General features: G+C 37.0%; 1 protein-coding gene across 3 annotated transcripts in view; it reads left to right on the forward strand.

Annotated features, from left to right (window-relative positions):
- The first annotated feature begins 403 nt into the window (after positions 1–403).
- FSIP2 (fibrous sheath interacting protein 2) overlaps positions 404–15,850 on the forward strand; it is a 104,977-nt gene continuing 89,530 nt past the window's right edge. Inside the window, exons 1-9 of one of the 3 annotated variants that reach the window (XM_040475593.1) lie at positions 404–609; positions 954–1,079; positions 5,488–5,649; positions 6,372–6,461; positions 7,488–7,627; positions 8,253–8,391; positions 8,883–8,993; positions 12,245–12,371; positions 15,244–15,333. In XM_040475593.1, coding sequence (XP_040331527.1) covers positions 511–609; positions 954–1,079; positions 5,488–5,649; positions 6,372–6,461; positions 7,488–7,627; positions 8,253–8,391; positions 8,883–8,993; positions 12,245–12,371; positions 15,244–15,333 — 1,084 coding nt within the window. In that variant the 5' untranslated portion in view covers positions 404–510. The remainder of the gene's footprint in view (positions 610–953; positions 1,080–5,487; positions 5,650–6,371; positions 6,462–7,487; positions 7,628–8,252; positions 8,392–8,882; positions 8,994–12,244; positions 12,372–15,243; positions 15,334–15,850) is intronic. The other 2 variants (XM_040475590.1, XM_040475591.1) reach the window with 2 other exon arrangements.

Consider the following 15,850-nt stretch of genomic DNA (forward strand, 5'->3'; position numbering starts at 1 on the left):
CTGTAAGGAGGCACATATAGAAAACCAGGCCTCTGTCCCTACAGTGGGCTGTACAATCACTCCTGGATTTTGTGTTTTGCCCTGTTACTCCACTTCCCCTCCCCCACCCCCACCCCCACTAACTCCCCCCCTCCCTCAACCCGGGCCAAACCATAGCTTCTTGGAGGCCAGGAGAAATTAGACAGCTTTCAAAGTTTGGATTTTTGTTTGGTATGACTGAGGGGTACTGGTTTGAGACAGAAATGGTACACTGACGTGACTCTCAGACCAGGCCCCTGGGACGGACTTCCCGGAGCCTGGGACGCTCACGCCGCAAGCACCTCGGGGAGGGCTCCACCTTTCTGTCGCTTCCAAGTTGGGAGCCTCGAACGCCACGAGGGTGGGGCCTCGCGGACGCGGGGTACTGACCATTCTGGATCCAGTGGCGACGGAGGGACAACGACGGGGAAAGGGGTGCGAAGGAAGGACAGAGGAGAGGGCGGCTGAGGGTAGAAGGGCCCGGGGCTGGCGATGGAGCTGTACCTCAGCGCCTGTTCTAAGGCTGCCAACGTCGCTGCCACCAAGACGGCCACCAGTGGCCTAGCCTCGGAGAGCCAGCAATGCGGAGACGTGAGTAGCAGGCAGCCCGGCGTCGTGGTCCTTCGCCCGGGCTTCCGGCCCTGTGGAGAGGGGGCAGGGATAGCCACCGACCGGTCTCGCGATTCCTAACCGCCCGCTTCTGGCGCCCTCGTGCGGCGCAGCCGGTGGTGGTGGCTCGGGTTGCGGTGGCCACACCTGGCTGTGGCGCTGGGGGCGAAGAGCGGGCGGTGTCCCGGGGAGCGGGAGGTCTACAGGGCTGTCTGGTAGGTCGGGACCCTTCGAACTTGACCGTAGGAGTTCATTTGGTTGGAGTAGGAGTACACTGGCCTAATACCTAAAAGGAAAGACCAAACTCTCCCAATTGCATCTGACAGGGCGTGCACAAAACCCACTTTCCAGGGGTCGGAGCGGGTCAACTACTGGATCTGCCTCTTGGGGTCAAGTTGCCTATGATCCCAGGAAGCAATACTTTATACTATACTACGAAGTTAGGTGAAAAGGTAAAGTAATTTTTAATTGTCTTACATTGGTTTTCTTTGCCCTTTTCTACTTGCTGTTAGATACAGGAACTACATCATACAAAGTCCATTAAGGGAATCTGCACTGATACACAGACGAAAAAGATAACCAACCCCATATCTAACCTAAGATATTGCTTAGGATGCCTATCAGGCAACTTCATCTGTATAGTTTGAACAGAATCGTGGGCTAGAAAGATTCTTAGCTCTGTCTTAATTTATAATTTATGGAACCATATTAACATGTCTTTATACTATCACTTTACATCTACTTATTTAGTGAGGTTTTATTGCAAACATATTTGGTTGAGAGGGGGAAGGCTATCAGGGATTGTTTATGATTTTAACCAATAATAACTTGGACAAAACTCTAATTACAGAACACTTTTCTACTATTTTATTTTGAGTTGCGTTCTATTTCATATACTAAGTGAGAAAGAAATGAAGTTGAAATGAGTTAACATGTTCAGTTTTAACTAATGACTGCATGATTTGCCCCAACTTCCTCATCCAGTTTTTTCCTCCAATCCAAAGCCTCAGCTTTTTACAGTTGGGGTCTTTTATGCCTACTCACACATACTACGTTAGTATTTCTGTGCCTTTGTTCCTTTGTTCTGTGCCTTGTCTGCCAAACCTGGCATGTTCTTTCTTCTTCTGCCCAATCTATGAATTTGAACCATCTTTCAAGATTCTTTCTGAAGTATGATAGCCCCCAATTAGCTTATATTTCCTTAAAATTTGCATTGCTCTTGGTTTATATAGTTTCACTCAACAGTATAATTTTATGTTTATAATTTAAATCATGCTGGGGTATAGTATGCTTCTCTCAAACTCTTTCATATTTTTAGTCCTCCATACTTCTACCCTCAAACCTCCCCAGCCTTTGACCCAGTAACTAATGCTGAAGAAAGTTCAGTGCATTCTTTTTCAGTGGTTCTTTGATCAATATTGAAAAAAAAAATTGTGAGAAAGAATTCTGAGTGACCCCGTGCCCTTCTTCTATCTATGATGTCATCAGAAATAAGCCTCCCCCCCCCAAAAAAAGGGGGGGGAACCTGGGTGCCTCAGTTGGTTAAGTGTCCAACTCTTGGTTTCAGCTCAGGTCATGATCTCACAAGTGGTGAGTTCAAGCCCTGCATCTGGCTCTGTGCTGACAGCAAGAGCTTGTTTGGGATTCTCTCTCTCCTTCTCTTTCTGCCTCTCCCACTTCATGATTCTCTCTCTCTCTCTCTCTCTCTCTCTCTCACTCTTTCTCTCTCTCTCTCTTTCAAAATAATTTTAAAAAAATGAATAAGGTCTCTTGGTATTTGATACTTGCCTAATAAACAGCTTTAACCTTACTGATCCTAATAAACATGATTTCTTAAAGTAAGTTTTGTTTGGGGGTATCTGGCTGGTTCAATTGTTAAACGTCCAGCTTTGGCTCAGGTCATGATCTCACAGGTTCATGGATTTGACGCCCACATTAGGTTCTGTGCTGACAATGTGGACCCTGCTAGGGATTCTTTCTCTCCCTCTCTCTCTGGCCCTCCTTGCTCATGCTTTCTCTCTCCCTCTCTCAAAATAAATGAACTTAAAAAAAAAGTATGTTTTTTTCTGGAAAATATCTAATTTTTCTTTTTAAAAACAAATTTGTTCTATTAGAACTAACTATGCCACCTCGCACTGTTAGACTTAGTCACATCCAAACAAACTAGCTTTCCTAAAACATGCTTGAAACCTCTAATATCCCTTCCGAAGGCTAAGTGTAAACTTAGCCCTGTCTATTGTTTGCTTATTCAAATATATTGTTTGCCAAATTACCATTTCTGTCAAATAGTAATTCACTTGTCAATTACTTTTTTTAAAATGTGTCCTCTCTATTCTTTATTATATTCATTTCCCCCAAACTATCTTCATTTAATCATAATTAGGCACCAGACTGTTTCCCTGGAGAATGACTTTCCCTTTCTTTTCTTTCAGTACAATCTCCTCCATAAAGTGGTGCTTTATGTTTATACTTTTAGTTTGTGTGTGTGTGTGTGTGTGTGTGTGTGTGTGTGTGTATTTAAGGGAAAACTAATCACTTTAATTGACAACAGAATGCTTACGTTGGCTCCAATGAATGGATATGTCTAAAAGATGTTCTTTGTTTACAGGTCAGTAGCCCAAGTTTGGTCTTGAGAAATATACTGTCATCACCGTTAACGTTCAACATCTCTTAGATGTTAACATCTTTAAAAAAAGATGTCAGTATCTTAGAAAAATATAATCGGTCCACTCCTTGACTCATGATTGTTGATTGTTCCCCTTACAGGAAAGATATGGTCTTTATATCTGGTCTTACTGAATTCAAAACATTGTCCAATGGGATTCTTTTCTTTGCCTCCTCAGAGAAGCATTGGTAACTGGGGAATTGTGCTTTATAATTTAGGGCCTTGGAAGAAATTGAAGCCTGGTGTCAAACAAGAGGTCAAAAACTTATCAAGGAGGCTTTTAAAGGGAAAAGGAAAGCTAGCATCCTATCAGGTTCCCGCAGCCTGCCCCTTTGCCCACATATGAAACATCCTCCCGCCTACCTTAAGGGAGTTCTTTATAGGGTCCCACCCGGCCAGGCTCGGTAGTGTTTGGAATCTGACTGAGGTGGCTACTGCCAGACTGAACACAGAGGTCACAAATTGGTGCCTGCAGGCAGATCTGGGTTGGTGCACAGTGTGTGGGGTTTTATCAGTTGAACTGAAGGCCCTCAAGCAGCACAGGCGCTCTCAGGGTCCCACATCTTACGCACATTCCAGTTGCCTTTCACTTGAGACAGCTGCTGCTTTGACTGTACTTTAGACTAGAACTTCCATTTTTCTGGGCAAGAAAACTTAAAGGAAAGCAGAAAGAAAGAATGCAAAGGCAATATTAGGACCACTTCCACACCCACTTATATCCTCCGCTTTTTCCCTTTGAGAAATTCCCCCATAACCCATTATCCCACCCTGCCATTGAAAAATGGACTAAGAACTCACACACAAAACAATCCACCTCACTCTGGTAATGTAATTTATAAATGAAAGTAGATAATTCATCTGTTTTCTCTAAAGTAACAGAGAAACATGACTGTTAGCTGATATTTTCCTTCTTTATATGCTAATGATTATTGTATAAGGTGGTATTTGGTCTTTACACATATGAAGAAACTTCAGTCTTATCAAGATCTATTTTTTGACGTTTATTTATTTATTTTTGAGAAAGAAAGAGAGAAAGGTAGCAAGTATGAGTCATTGGCTGGGGGGGCGGGGGGGCAGAGAGAGAGGAGGGAGATAGAGAATCTGAAGCAGGCTGTGCACTGTTAGCACAGAGCCCAATGCGGGGCTTGAACTCACAGACCATGAGATCATGACCTGAGCCTAAGTCAGACCCTTAACGACTGAGCCACCCAGGTACCACATTATCAATATCTTTTATAATTGGTTTTTCAATATGTTGAAATTTGTAAGACCTTGATTTTTTTCCTAACTGTAGCATTCAGGTATCGTTGGGTTTCTTGCTTTAGATAAGACCCCCCAATACAAAATAACTCTTTAATCCATTATCTTTAAAATCTGATTTTTACTTCTACTATTTTTGTTAAAGCTGTTTCTGGAGAGCATTATGCTAAGTGAAATAAGTCATACAGAGAAGGACAGATTCCATATGTTTTCACTCCTATGTGGATCCTGAGAAACTTAACAGAAGACCATTGGGGAGGGGAAGAAAAAAAAATGGTTAGAGAGGGAGGGAGCCAAAACATAAGAGACTCCTAAAAACTGAGGACAAACTGAGGGTTTATGGGGGGGTGGGTGATGGGTATTGAGGAGGGCACCTGTTGGGATGAGCACTGGGTGTTGTATGGAAACCAATTTGACAATAAATTTCATAACAAAAAATAAAAATTAAAAACAAAAAAGCTGTTTCCATGAATCTTCATAAAAGACTTCTATTTTCTTCATTTTCAGTTTATTGATATATAATCATAATATTGTGTCTTTATGCTTTAAATGAAGTGAGTATGTTGACCTGGAAGAGGGAGGAGGAAAAGAAAGTTTTAGCTTTCTTTATACATTAAAACAAATCTTATCCTATTCCCTTTCTTTTCTTTCCCTTCTTTCTTCTCTGGCTCAGGGCCAAGGACTGATGGAGATCAGAGAAGGAATTAATTGAATGAGAGTAGGTTTTTAGAATAGGATCATGTGGAGAAAAGAGGGAGAGATAATAAATTTATGTTGCCTAATCCAAGTCTTTTCTGTTGCTGATTTTACTCCACACCAGATTCTTCATGCATGCTTTATTTTCGATGAACAGTGTAGTCATTTTGATAGGTTAACATTTAAAAGTGAATTTCATTAGTTTTACCTTTATAATATTTTTAAATCTGTGTGTGCAGCTTTTTCGACCTTCTTACGGTTTTAACCTGGCTGATCCTTACTGTCGACTTTTGGAAAACCAATATAAAAGTCTCCATGATCCACATTTAAGAGCATACTATAAGCGCAAAGATATCCTGAGAAGATTAAAGAAGGGTGGCTATATCACCAGCAATAATAAAGTGGGTTGAAGATTAATTCTTTTTAATCATTGCAAATTTCTAAGACTTGATAAGGCTTGCTTCTGTACCTTACGGTGGGGGGGTGGGGAGATCTGTATCACCTTTAATTTGGTCAGAAGAAATACTTAATGGGAAATTTCATAAATTACTCAGTATTTGGGTCAAAGGAAATCAGACAATCGCTTTTTTCTAAATGAAACTACTCTTCCCTCACGTTTTTTCTTTATAACATCAAAAGATGATTACCAAATAATTTGGGGAGGTAAAAGTAATTTTCCCAATTGTATCATAGTCCTCTTTCTCTGCCTCTAATGTCACTATATGCTTGTCAAGGATTATGTCCCATGCACTTTTTAAAAACTTGAGACAAAATAGGAACCTAGCAAAATCAGTCTGATGGAATATTGATGGACTATATTCTTACTGGGGCTGAACATTTTTATTACATTGGTCTTTTAATAACTCCAGTTGTGGGTACTAAATCCTCTATCATGGCATAATGCATATTAATAAAGTAATGGTTTGGAAAAGATATTTCCTCTGGGTTAAAAATTATAGAGAGATCCTGCTTGCAAAATTGTTAGCATTTTATTACTCTTAATACTGAAATATTATCAAATGGTATTCCATTACTGTTTTTTCCTCTAGAAAGTAATTGTTAATGATTTTTAAATATTTGTATTCATATATTTTTGTTGTTATTATTTTGTTTTGTTTTTTAGATTGTATGTACCTTGAGGGAATTGAATAAGTACAGGCAATATCTTACCAGTTTAAAATTAGACTTTGAAAGAAACTATATGAGAGATCAAGTAAGTTAAATACTTAATATGGTTTCTTTACCTAGGGTTTGGAAGAAAGCTTTCTTTGTATGCAAAATATTTTCTTTTAATATTTTTACCTTTAATTTTGACAAACTACTTTTTCCAAATAAAATTTAGAAGAGGAATAAATAATATTTTGTTACCAACACAGTTGCTATATTGAGCTAAAAAAAAAAGGGACCAAGTCATCTATTAATATGCCTGTGGTAGCTTACATAATTTAGCAATAATTTAGCAACTCGGACATGTCACTTCTACCTGAGCGAGGACCAATAGGAAGAGTCTATTGGGCTAGCAAGATTCTTCATCCGTAACCCCCAAAACAGTGGGAATAACAGGAGAGGAAGTATATGATAGTTATAATGTCCTACAGGTGACTCAAAAAACACGTACATTGTGTATGTGTACCCACACACATGCAGCTGTGTTCATTCAATAAAAAATGTTATTAAAGGTGAAGTGGAATGCCTTGATGTAGAATAAGTGGGTATAGATAGTGACTTCCTTTCAATTTTTGACTCAAAGTTTGTGTGAGAGTGTGCGCGCACATGCACATGTGCATGAGTGAACTCGGGTTTTAGGCTCGAGTGAGTTGGATAAAAATGAGAAATGTATGTGTATGTGTACTTTCACAAATTTATGTTCAAAGGTTAAGAGTTTTAAAAGAATGATAATGACTTCCCTATACTATTAAATGTTCTATATTTTCCCCAATTTCTCTCCTATACCTAGAGCTTCTCTTCCCCTTCTTTCTCATTTTCACTTAACTTTTTCAGAATAGGTAGAAAAATATGATGAAATATTTATCATTTATTTTCAGAGGAAGACATCTTTATTTTGGGTCAGTTGTCCATGTCTATAATAGGTTCAAATGCAATTAAACAGAAGTAGCTATTCACAAAGTACTAATATAATATAATATAAAAAGATTTTATATATATATATGTATATCTATATTCACATTTATGTACATATATGTCTATGTGTGTATATATTACATACTTTTTTCAATAGGAAATGCTTGCAAAGCAAGTAAATAAACTACAGGAAAACAATCAAATACCTAGACGTTCTGATGTTGCACGGTTCCAAAATTGGTTGTTACAGGAAGACACCCAATCTATTAAGGACCAGGAACAATTAATAAGGAACAGGTAAGATTGAAGTTAATGCATATTTTATGTATATACTGTAGACCCAAATATGGAAGAAGATACTAGAAAGAATTGAAAGTAGGAATTTTTTTAGATAACAAGACACTATTTAACTCCACTACTGTCCCCACTATGGAGAGGAAAGGAGACCAAGAGGTACAGGAATTGGGAAATTATGGTGGCAAAGGTATGAAGAGGAATTTCTACCAGAGAAGACAGGGTTTCTGGGAATCCAAAAGGTAATCCAAGCTGATAACTGAAGAATGAATCAGATCCAAAATCTTTCCTATTGTAGGAGATGAGGGAAAGTATCTTTAGCACATGCTTCCTGTTTTTTCATGTTTGTTTACTTATTTTGAGAGAGCGTGAGCAGAGTAGGGGCAAAGAGAGAGGGGGAGAGAGAGGGAGAGACTCCGGTAGAGCCCAAGTGGGGCTCGATCTCAGGAACCATGAGATCATGCTGGCTTGAAGGTCTATGAACAGAGCTGATAGAAAGTCAATAAAATTCTTGTAGTTTAAGAAACAAAAACCAAGCCAGAGGGTGGTTTGGGAATATGAAAGCAGATGAAGCCATCATAAGGGAAACAGCCAATACACCTTTACTTGTATTTGCACTTTTACTTAGATATTTGGATATGATAAGTAGGGAATTAGAACTTGAGCGTACAGCAGAAGAGCAACACCTGCTCCGAATGGATAGAGAAGAAAGACGACAGCGAGAACACACAAGAAGAAAACTTAGTCTTCGTAGAAAAATTGAAGAGGTGAGAGAACAAATTTAAAATATTGAAAGAAAAACTGTATATAACTGTTTCATTTTTAACTAGTTGTCCATCATAGTTCCTGAAGTCATTTCAGGTCTGAATCATATATCCCCATTAATCTTTCTTCACAGCTATAATATACAAGTTGTTACATAAAATAATGAGGCTGATAGCGCAAACTATGTATATGAAACAATACCTGCTCTTAAAGAGATGATTGTGAAAGTTACTAGACACTATTTAACTCCCCTAAAGTCTTCATTGTTGGGGGGGGGAGATTTTTAATTCAGCTTTAGTAAAAAATAACCATCTTGCATTGTTAATAGGACTGCAGTAAGGAAAGCCCATCCTAAACCCAATGTATGACTTTCATTATGCTTGATCTGATGTCTGTTGGGCCCCTGACGTGTTCTAATTTGCTTGCTGGTGGTGGGCAAAATACAAAGGTTTATTGTGAGCGTGTACTGAGTATGTAACTCCGTGCTCCCTAGGAATGGAAGACAAAAGAGATGCTACTTCTGATGAGGATTGGAGAAGATGTTAAAAGAGAAGCTAGGATAGAGGAACAACGGCGTCGCAGCAGAGAAGAGAGTGATAGGAAGGTGGGGTGAGCTTTAAAACCTGTAACTGGGACTGTTTGAGGAGAAGCTTTTGCTAGTTTTGGTATTTGAAAGTACACTTTGGGAGATAACAATGGACCAGTTACCCCAAATGATATGCATTATACAAAACTGAAAGCTACGGATATATTTTGGCTATATTATATTCTGGCTATAATCAAAAAAGTGCTGCCTTATTATTTGATACAACTGCTTTTGACTTTATCTCACGATGTAAACTAGTAATTGTTCTAGGAAAAAAATGATAAACTGATTTTTCTTACTCTCAGAATTTCTTGGAAAAAGTTCTCAATATTTCCCTACCAGCTAATTTTTTTAGAGTAACTATTTTTTATTTTAAATGATACATAATATTTTATGATTTAGAATGTAAACCAGTGTAAACAGAAAGAAATTATGTGTAATCCTAGCACCACCTATTGTATGGTACATGCACACATTGTGTGATATTTCTATGAAAATTTATTACAATAAATAAATTCATGTTATTACACCTTACAGGGTGTTTTGTAGATTGCTTTTTCGTTTAATAAAAGAACATTGACAACTCTCCATGTGGATTAATGGTTGTCTAAAATTACAAGTAATTTCAAAGCTTATTGGTTTTTATTTTTATTTATTTATTTTTAAGAGAGAGAGAGAAAGCAGGGGAAGGGCAGAGGGAGAGAAAGAGAGAGAGAGAATCTTGAGAGAGAGAGAGAGAGAGAGAGAGAGAGAGAGGGAGAAAATCTTCAGCAGGCTCCACACTCAGTGCACAGCCCAGCACAGGGCTTGATCCCACAACCCTGGGATTATGACCTGAGCCAAAATCAAGAGTTGGACACTTAATCAACTGAGCCACCCAGGCGCCCCTCAGTAGCTTATGGTTGACAAACTAGATGTAGTATAAGATATACATAATTTGGTTATATTGATATATACTGCTATGTAATATTTTTATTAATGTAAATTTAAATATGTATGATAATCTTTTATTCTACTTTGGTACATATACCTATAGTATTTTCAAGGTTCATATGGTGACCTCAGCTTATCCCACTTTGTTGTAATTATTATTTTCTAATAATCACTTTTTTGCAATGGGAATTCTCACCAAACTGACCTTTTTGTTTGCTTCCAGACATTTCTGAAAGTATCTGGTTTGTAGAGCAACAGAATGTCCCAGGTCTCCCCTTTTTGCCTCATGCCAATTACTATTCAAGGAGTCCTGACCAATTTTCGTGGCAACCAGTGCAATGGGACAAGTTCTGGCACTGGAAGTGCTTTTAGACACTACCGCTGATGGTAGACATGGTGACAACACAGGAAGCTTGAGCCATGTTCATGGCAGAGAGAGATCTCAATTATTGATATTTCCAATGAGTTATTCTAAATTGTTTCTCTTGAATTGTGTTTTAATAGAAGTTTTCAATTCATTGGTGTATCCTTCTTAATATTTTAATATTTTTTTCAGATTGACACCATTTTACATTGACATACATTTTATTCCAATGTATGTGCTTAAATTACAATTATGGAAATCTTTAAAAGATTTGCCTTTGTATCTTTGTCAAAAATCAGTTGTATAGTGTATTTTTGTATTCTTTTCTTCTATTTTCTTCTATTCTTTTCTACTCTAATACTGTCTATTACACTGCTTTGATTACTGTACCTTTTATAGTTCTTTAAATCAGTAGTGCTAACCTTTTAAGTTTGTTCTACCATTTTAAAGTTGTTTTGGCTAATCTAAATCCTTCACATTTCTGTATAAATTTTGGAATCTGCTTTTAAGTTTCTACCAAGAAATCTTACTGAGATTTAGATTAACATTATGTTGATTCTATTGGTCAGTTTGAGCACAGTTGATCTCTTGATAATATTGAGTCTTCCAACTTGTGGACCAAATATTTCTCTCCAATTATTTAGGTTTCCTTAGTTTTTGCAGTTTTCAGGTCTTACACATCTTTTGATAGATTCATCCCTAGGTATTTCATAATTTTTATGCAGTTATAATTGGTATTTTTAATTTTAAATTATGATGATTTGGTGTTAGTATCTAGAAAAGCAAATTTTTTAGTCTGCATTGACAAAATCATTCTAGTAATTTATTTCTAGATGCCAATTGACATTCTACATAAATGATTATGTTGCCTATAAATAAAGGTAGTTTTATTTCTTTTCTTTGGATGCTTTTTAATTTTCTTGCCTGATTGCACTGACTTATAACCCCTGTTATAACCTAGACTAGAAAAAGTGATAATGGACATTATTATCAAATATTTCTTTTGTCCCTTCTCTCCTCTGTACAGGCATATATTAATTAGGTTGCTTGATGTTCCACACCTCACATATACTCTTTTCACTTTGTAGCTTTTTTCTCTCAATCTTTCCTTTTGGATGGTTTCTTTTCCTTAATGCACTTTAATTAATCTCTTCCGCAATGTCTATTCTGCTATTAATGCATATCTTATATTACTCATCTCATACATTTAAAAAAATGATTTTGGTCCTTTTTATATCTTCCATATCTTTTCCTTACCTTGTAAATATATGGAATACAGTTATGCTTTAATATTATTACCTTTAATTCTAGCATTTGTATCATTTACGGGTCAATTTTAATTGATTGATTGACTCATTTTATGGATCATATTTCCCTGCTTCTTTATATGCTTGGTGCTTTTTGATTAGATGTCAGATATGAATTTTACTTTTTGGATGCTGAATATTTTCATATCCTTCTAAATATCCTTTAACTTTTTTCTTGAATGTAGATAATTTCTTTGGAAACAGTTTGTTTTAAGTCTTGCTTTTTAAGATTTGTTAGATGGGACCAGAGCCATGTTTAATCTTATACTAGTTATTCCTCACTACTGAACCAAGACCCATTTTAGTACTCTACCCAATGCCCTGTGACTTAAGACGTTTTTCTGGAGTGGATGGTGAAAATAGGCATGATAGACAGGTACCAAGCACTTTTCTCTCTAATCCTTTAGGATGGCCTTTGTTTGTTTCCTCGCATACCTGTACTGATCCATTCTCTTGCTAAATACTCTAGGGAACCCGTGGAGATTCTCTAGGGTTCTTTCTCTGTGCAGTTATTTTCTTTCTGGTACGTCGAGGGTCAATATTAGCCCAGAAGCTTAAGACAGGAGTGACTGTTGATTTCCAACATATACTCTCACATTTTAAATGTTTGTTTTGCATTTTTAAACAGAAAGCTGACATTAATTTTATATATCTTAATATTTTAGAAACAAGCCCTTCTAGAGAAAAAAATGGCTTATCATTTACAAAAAATGCAAGAAAATGGCTTTAAAAGAGAAGAGATGAGAAACAACACATTTCATTACAGAGGACAAGATGGAACATATAGTGAATGTGAGAATATTAAAAAGCTGATGGAGCTATGTAGAAAATGCTTATCTACTTATTTACGTAAAAATCCTTTCATAAAACTCTGATTGCTTACAATTGCTATCTGCTTTGTGTTAGGCACAGTTCTAGGCGTTTTTCTATTACGGTTCAAGTGGAAAAATAGATATATATGTAAAAATTAAAACAAAGTAAAATAATCTTATCAAGTGGTCTAGTAAGCAAGCTTGCCTATACTGTAGCTCTGACTTCCCTATACTAAAAATAATGTATTTTTTGCTACTGAAACTTTAAAAACTTGCATGTAAGATAATTGCTATTTTAGAACCAACATGGTATTCTACTATTTTCCCAGCCATAATGAATAGACAGTACCAGAAGAAGGTGGGGGGGGGGGGCAGGCAGGAGGTCGGGGAATAAAGAAGGAGGAAGTGGAGAAGAAGGGAGCGTAAGGAAGAAAAGACAAAAGAAGGAAATGAAGAGTTTAAAGGAGGGATATCCAGTCATGACTTTGCTATGCCCAATCTCTACCAGCTTTCTTTAAGCTCATAAAATACATTAAATTTGTTAAATTAAATTAATGATGTTAACTACAATTTCATAGCCAGAATGCAAAAATGTAGATTTGCTTTAATTATCCTATGTGGTATCAGGAAAGAACAAGATCATCCTCCGTCCTATCAATCCTTTTTCTAGATGAAAGCCTCCTTATGTCACTCCAGTAGATTACTAACTAGTTTTCGTTGCCTCTTTTTTCAAACCTACTTCAAATATATTTTCAAACTGCTACTAATTACACTTTAAATCTGTTCTGAGGCTTTCTTCTGCTCCCAAAACATAAAGATCTCCATCACCTCTTAACTGAAGCTCAGACTTTTGAGGCAACCATTCATCACTACCTAGAGCCCAACTCAAACCTAAATTTTAAGCTTTATTTCATACCACCTCCTTGAAGAAGGCAGCTATGATCTAGGGGTGATGTACTTAGGCTCTAGAGCTAAACTGCTAAAGTCCATAATCTTTACCAAACTGCTTTACCATAATAATCTATCCATTCAAATAGCTTGGACAAATTACTTAACCTCTTTGAGCTACAGTTCATGATCTAAAAACAAAAATAGTACTCCTAAATTCTCACAAAGATCTCAAAAGTCTATAGTAACTACTCAATTTATTTCATTGTCCAATCAAATGAGACTACTGACCATTCCTAACACACAAGGTCCTTTCCTTACTTCTGTACCTCTCTGTCCAATTTTCTTAGCCTGGAGTGATGTGCTCAGTGTCCATCTATCCCAATCCACAATTCTTTAAGCCCCACTGTAAGTGACATTCCACAAAGTCTTTCTTTCTTTTTTTTTTTTTTTTAACATTTATTTATTTTTGAGACAGAGAGAGACAAAGCCTGAACGGGGGAGGGCCAGAGAGAGAGGGAGACACAGAATCTGAAACAGGCTCCAGGCTCTGAGCTGTCAGCACAGAGCCCGACGCAGGGCTCGAACTCACAGACCGTGAGATCATGACCTGAGTCGAAGTCGGATGCTTAACTGACTGAGCCACCCAGGCGCCCCCCACAAAGTCTTTCTTAACAGCCCTAATTGGAAGATCCTTCTTCTTTGAATCCCTTATAGTACTTTGCATTATTCTCAATACACTTATTACATACTTCCCACTGTCTTAATCACCCATAATATCATATCTCCCACTTTTGTTTTCACAGAGCAGATAGTACTGTATTTATGTATGTATGCATGTGTGTGTGTGTATAAAATATATATTTGCTAAATAGACTCAATTTATTCAGCTCATCAAAATAATGAAAACAATCTCATGCTTCAGAAAAGAAATCACTTTAGTAACTATATACATTCCTACAAACTCAACTGTTAACTTTCTAAATAGGAAAAGAGTTCCAGGTAGACATTTTAAACATTTGTTACCTCAAATTCCCTTTTGAAGAAGATGTAAAGGGGGTGCTTGAGTGGCTCAGTTGGTTAAGCATCTGGCTCTTGATTTGGGCTCAGGTCATTATCTGACTATTGTGAGCTCAAGCCCTAGATTGGACTCTGTGCTGAGCAGGGAGCCTGCTTAAGATTCTCTCTCTCCATCTCCCTCTCCATGTGCCCCTCCTCACCCTCATGTGCATTCTCTCTCTCTCTCTCTCTCGAAAAATAAAGATAAAATACATTAAGAAGTTATAAATGAATCCAATTTATATTATCAATTGACGCGAATATCTATCTTACAAAACAAACAATTATACTTCCAAATAATATTGTCATCTTCCACCAAGTAGACAACTTCCAGAGGGACAGAGAGAGAATGAAAGAGGAAGGGAATATTAGGTGAAATTTGCTCCAGTGGGCAGACAGATCACTCTCACATTTACATCTCTAATGAAAACCCATTGAGTACCCATTATGTGAGGAGGCTTTGCCCTCCTTACGTGGTTAAAAAGAAGAACTATAATTACCTCTATCACAAAGGAGTAATATATATACAGTTGCCTGTGCCAGGCTGGGAAGCACATCCAAGAATGCAATAGTAACTGTGGCCCAGTGGGTCTCTAGCCAGTAGCTACATTGGTATGCATCCCAGCAGATAGGAAATGACATGTTACAGTTTGTCTGGGTGTAGCTTTTCTCTCTACCAGAAGAAAATTCTGTCCCTTCAGGTATATCTTTTAACTTGAAGTGATAATATTTCAAGAATTATTACCTTCCCATTTCACATCTTTCCATGTTCTCCAATACCTCCCTATAATCCCACATACAAATTAGCATAAGGCTCACCTCCCTTGGGCTTGATAAAATAGTCTATCTTGGGTAATTCTGTCATCACTCTTACTAAAAATAAATGTTTTATTACATTTTTTAAGCTTATTCTCCAAAGAAGAAAAAGAAGTCTTTTGATAATATGAACTTAGTTTACCAAGTTGGTGACCAGAGACCAAATAAAGGAGTATATGGTAATTTAATATTTTGATAAGAAATACTGTAGTAATTTGAGGAAAGACTGAGTTTGGATAGAATCTTTTGCTTAAAAGCTTTAAATGCTTAAATCTTCTGTTTTGTGTTGTCAAATGACTGATTTAGAATGATGCTTACCAATAATGACACAACCTCTATTGCTTTCAGAATTTGATCTCTAGTTACTGATTTAGTGTTCTAAACTTAATATTATGTCATAATTTTAGAAAAATAAAATGAAAAATCTATTGCTGTTAAACAGTATATGATACCTAAAAAAAAACCAAACTAATTTTTATAATGTTCAAAATGATTTTAGAAAACTCTGAAGTCAGTCAGAAATTAACTCCAAAACTACTCTGAACCCTATTGAATTTTACTTTATTATGTATCCCATACTGTTACTTCATGTTGTCTATTAGGGCTCACTGGATTAGACCAGGAACACAAACAGCAGCATAAAACTTCTCCAAATAATACACTGTCAAAGTGTGAGGCTGTTAAAAATTGAACAAT

This window comes from Herpailurus yagouaroundi, unplaced genomic scaffold (genome assembly GCF_014898765.1).
Source record: "Herpailurus yagouaroundi ecotype Mexico unplaced genomic scaffold, PumYag 140, whole genome shotgun sequence".
NCBI classification, from domain to species: domain Eukaryota; kingdom Metazoa; phylum Chordata; class Mammalia; order Carnivora; family Felidae; genus Herpailurus; species Herpailurus yagouaroundi.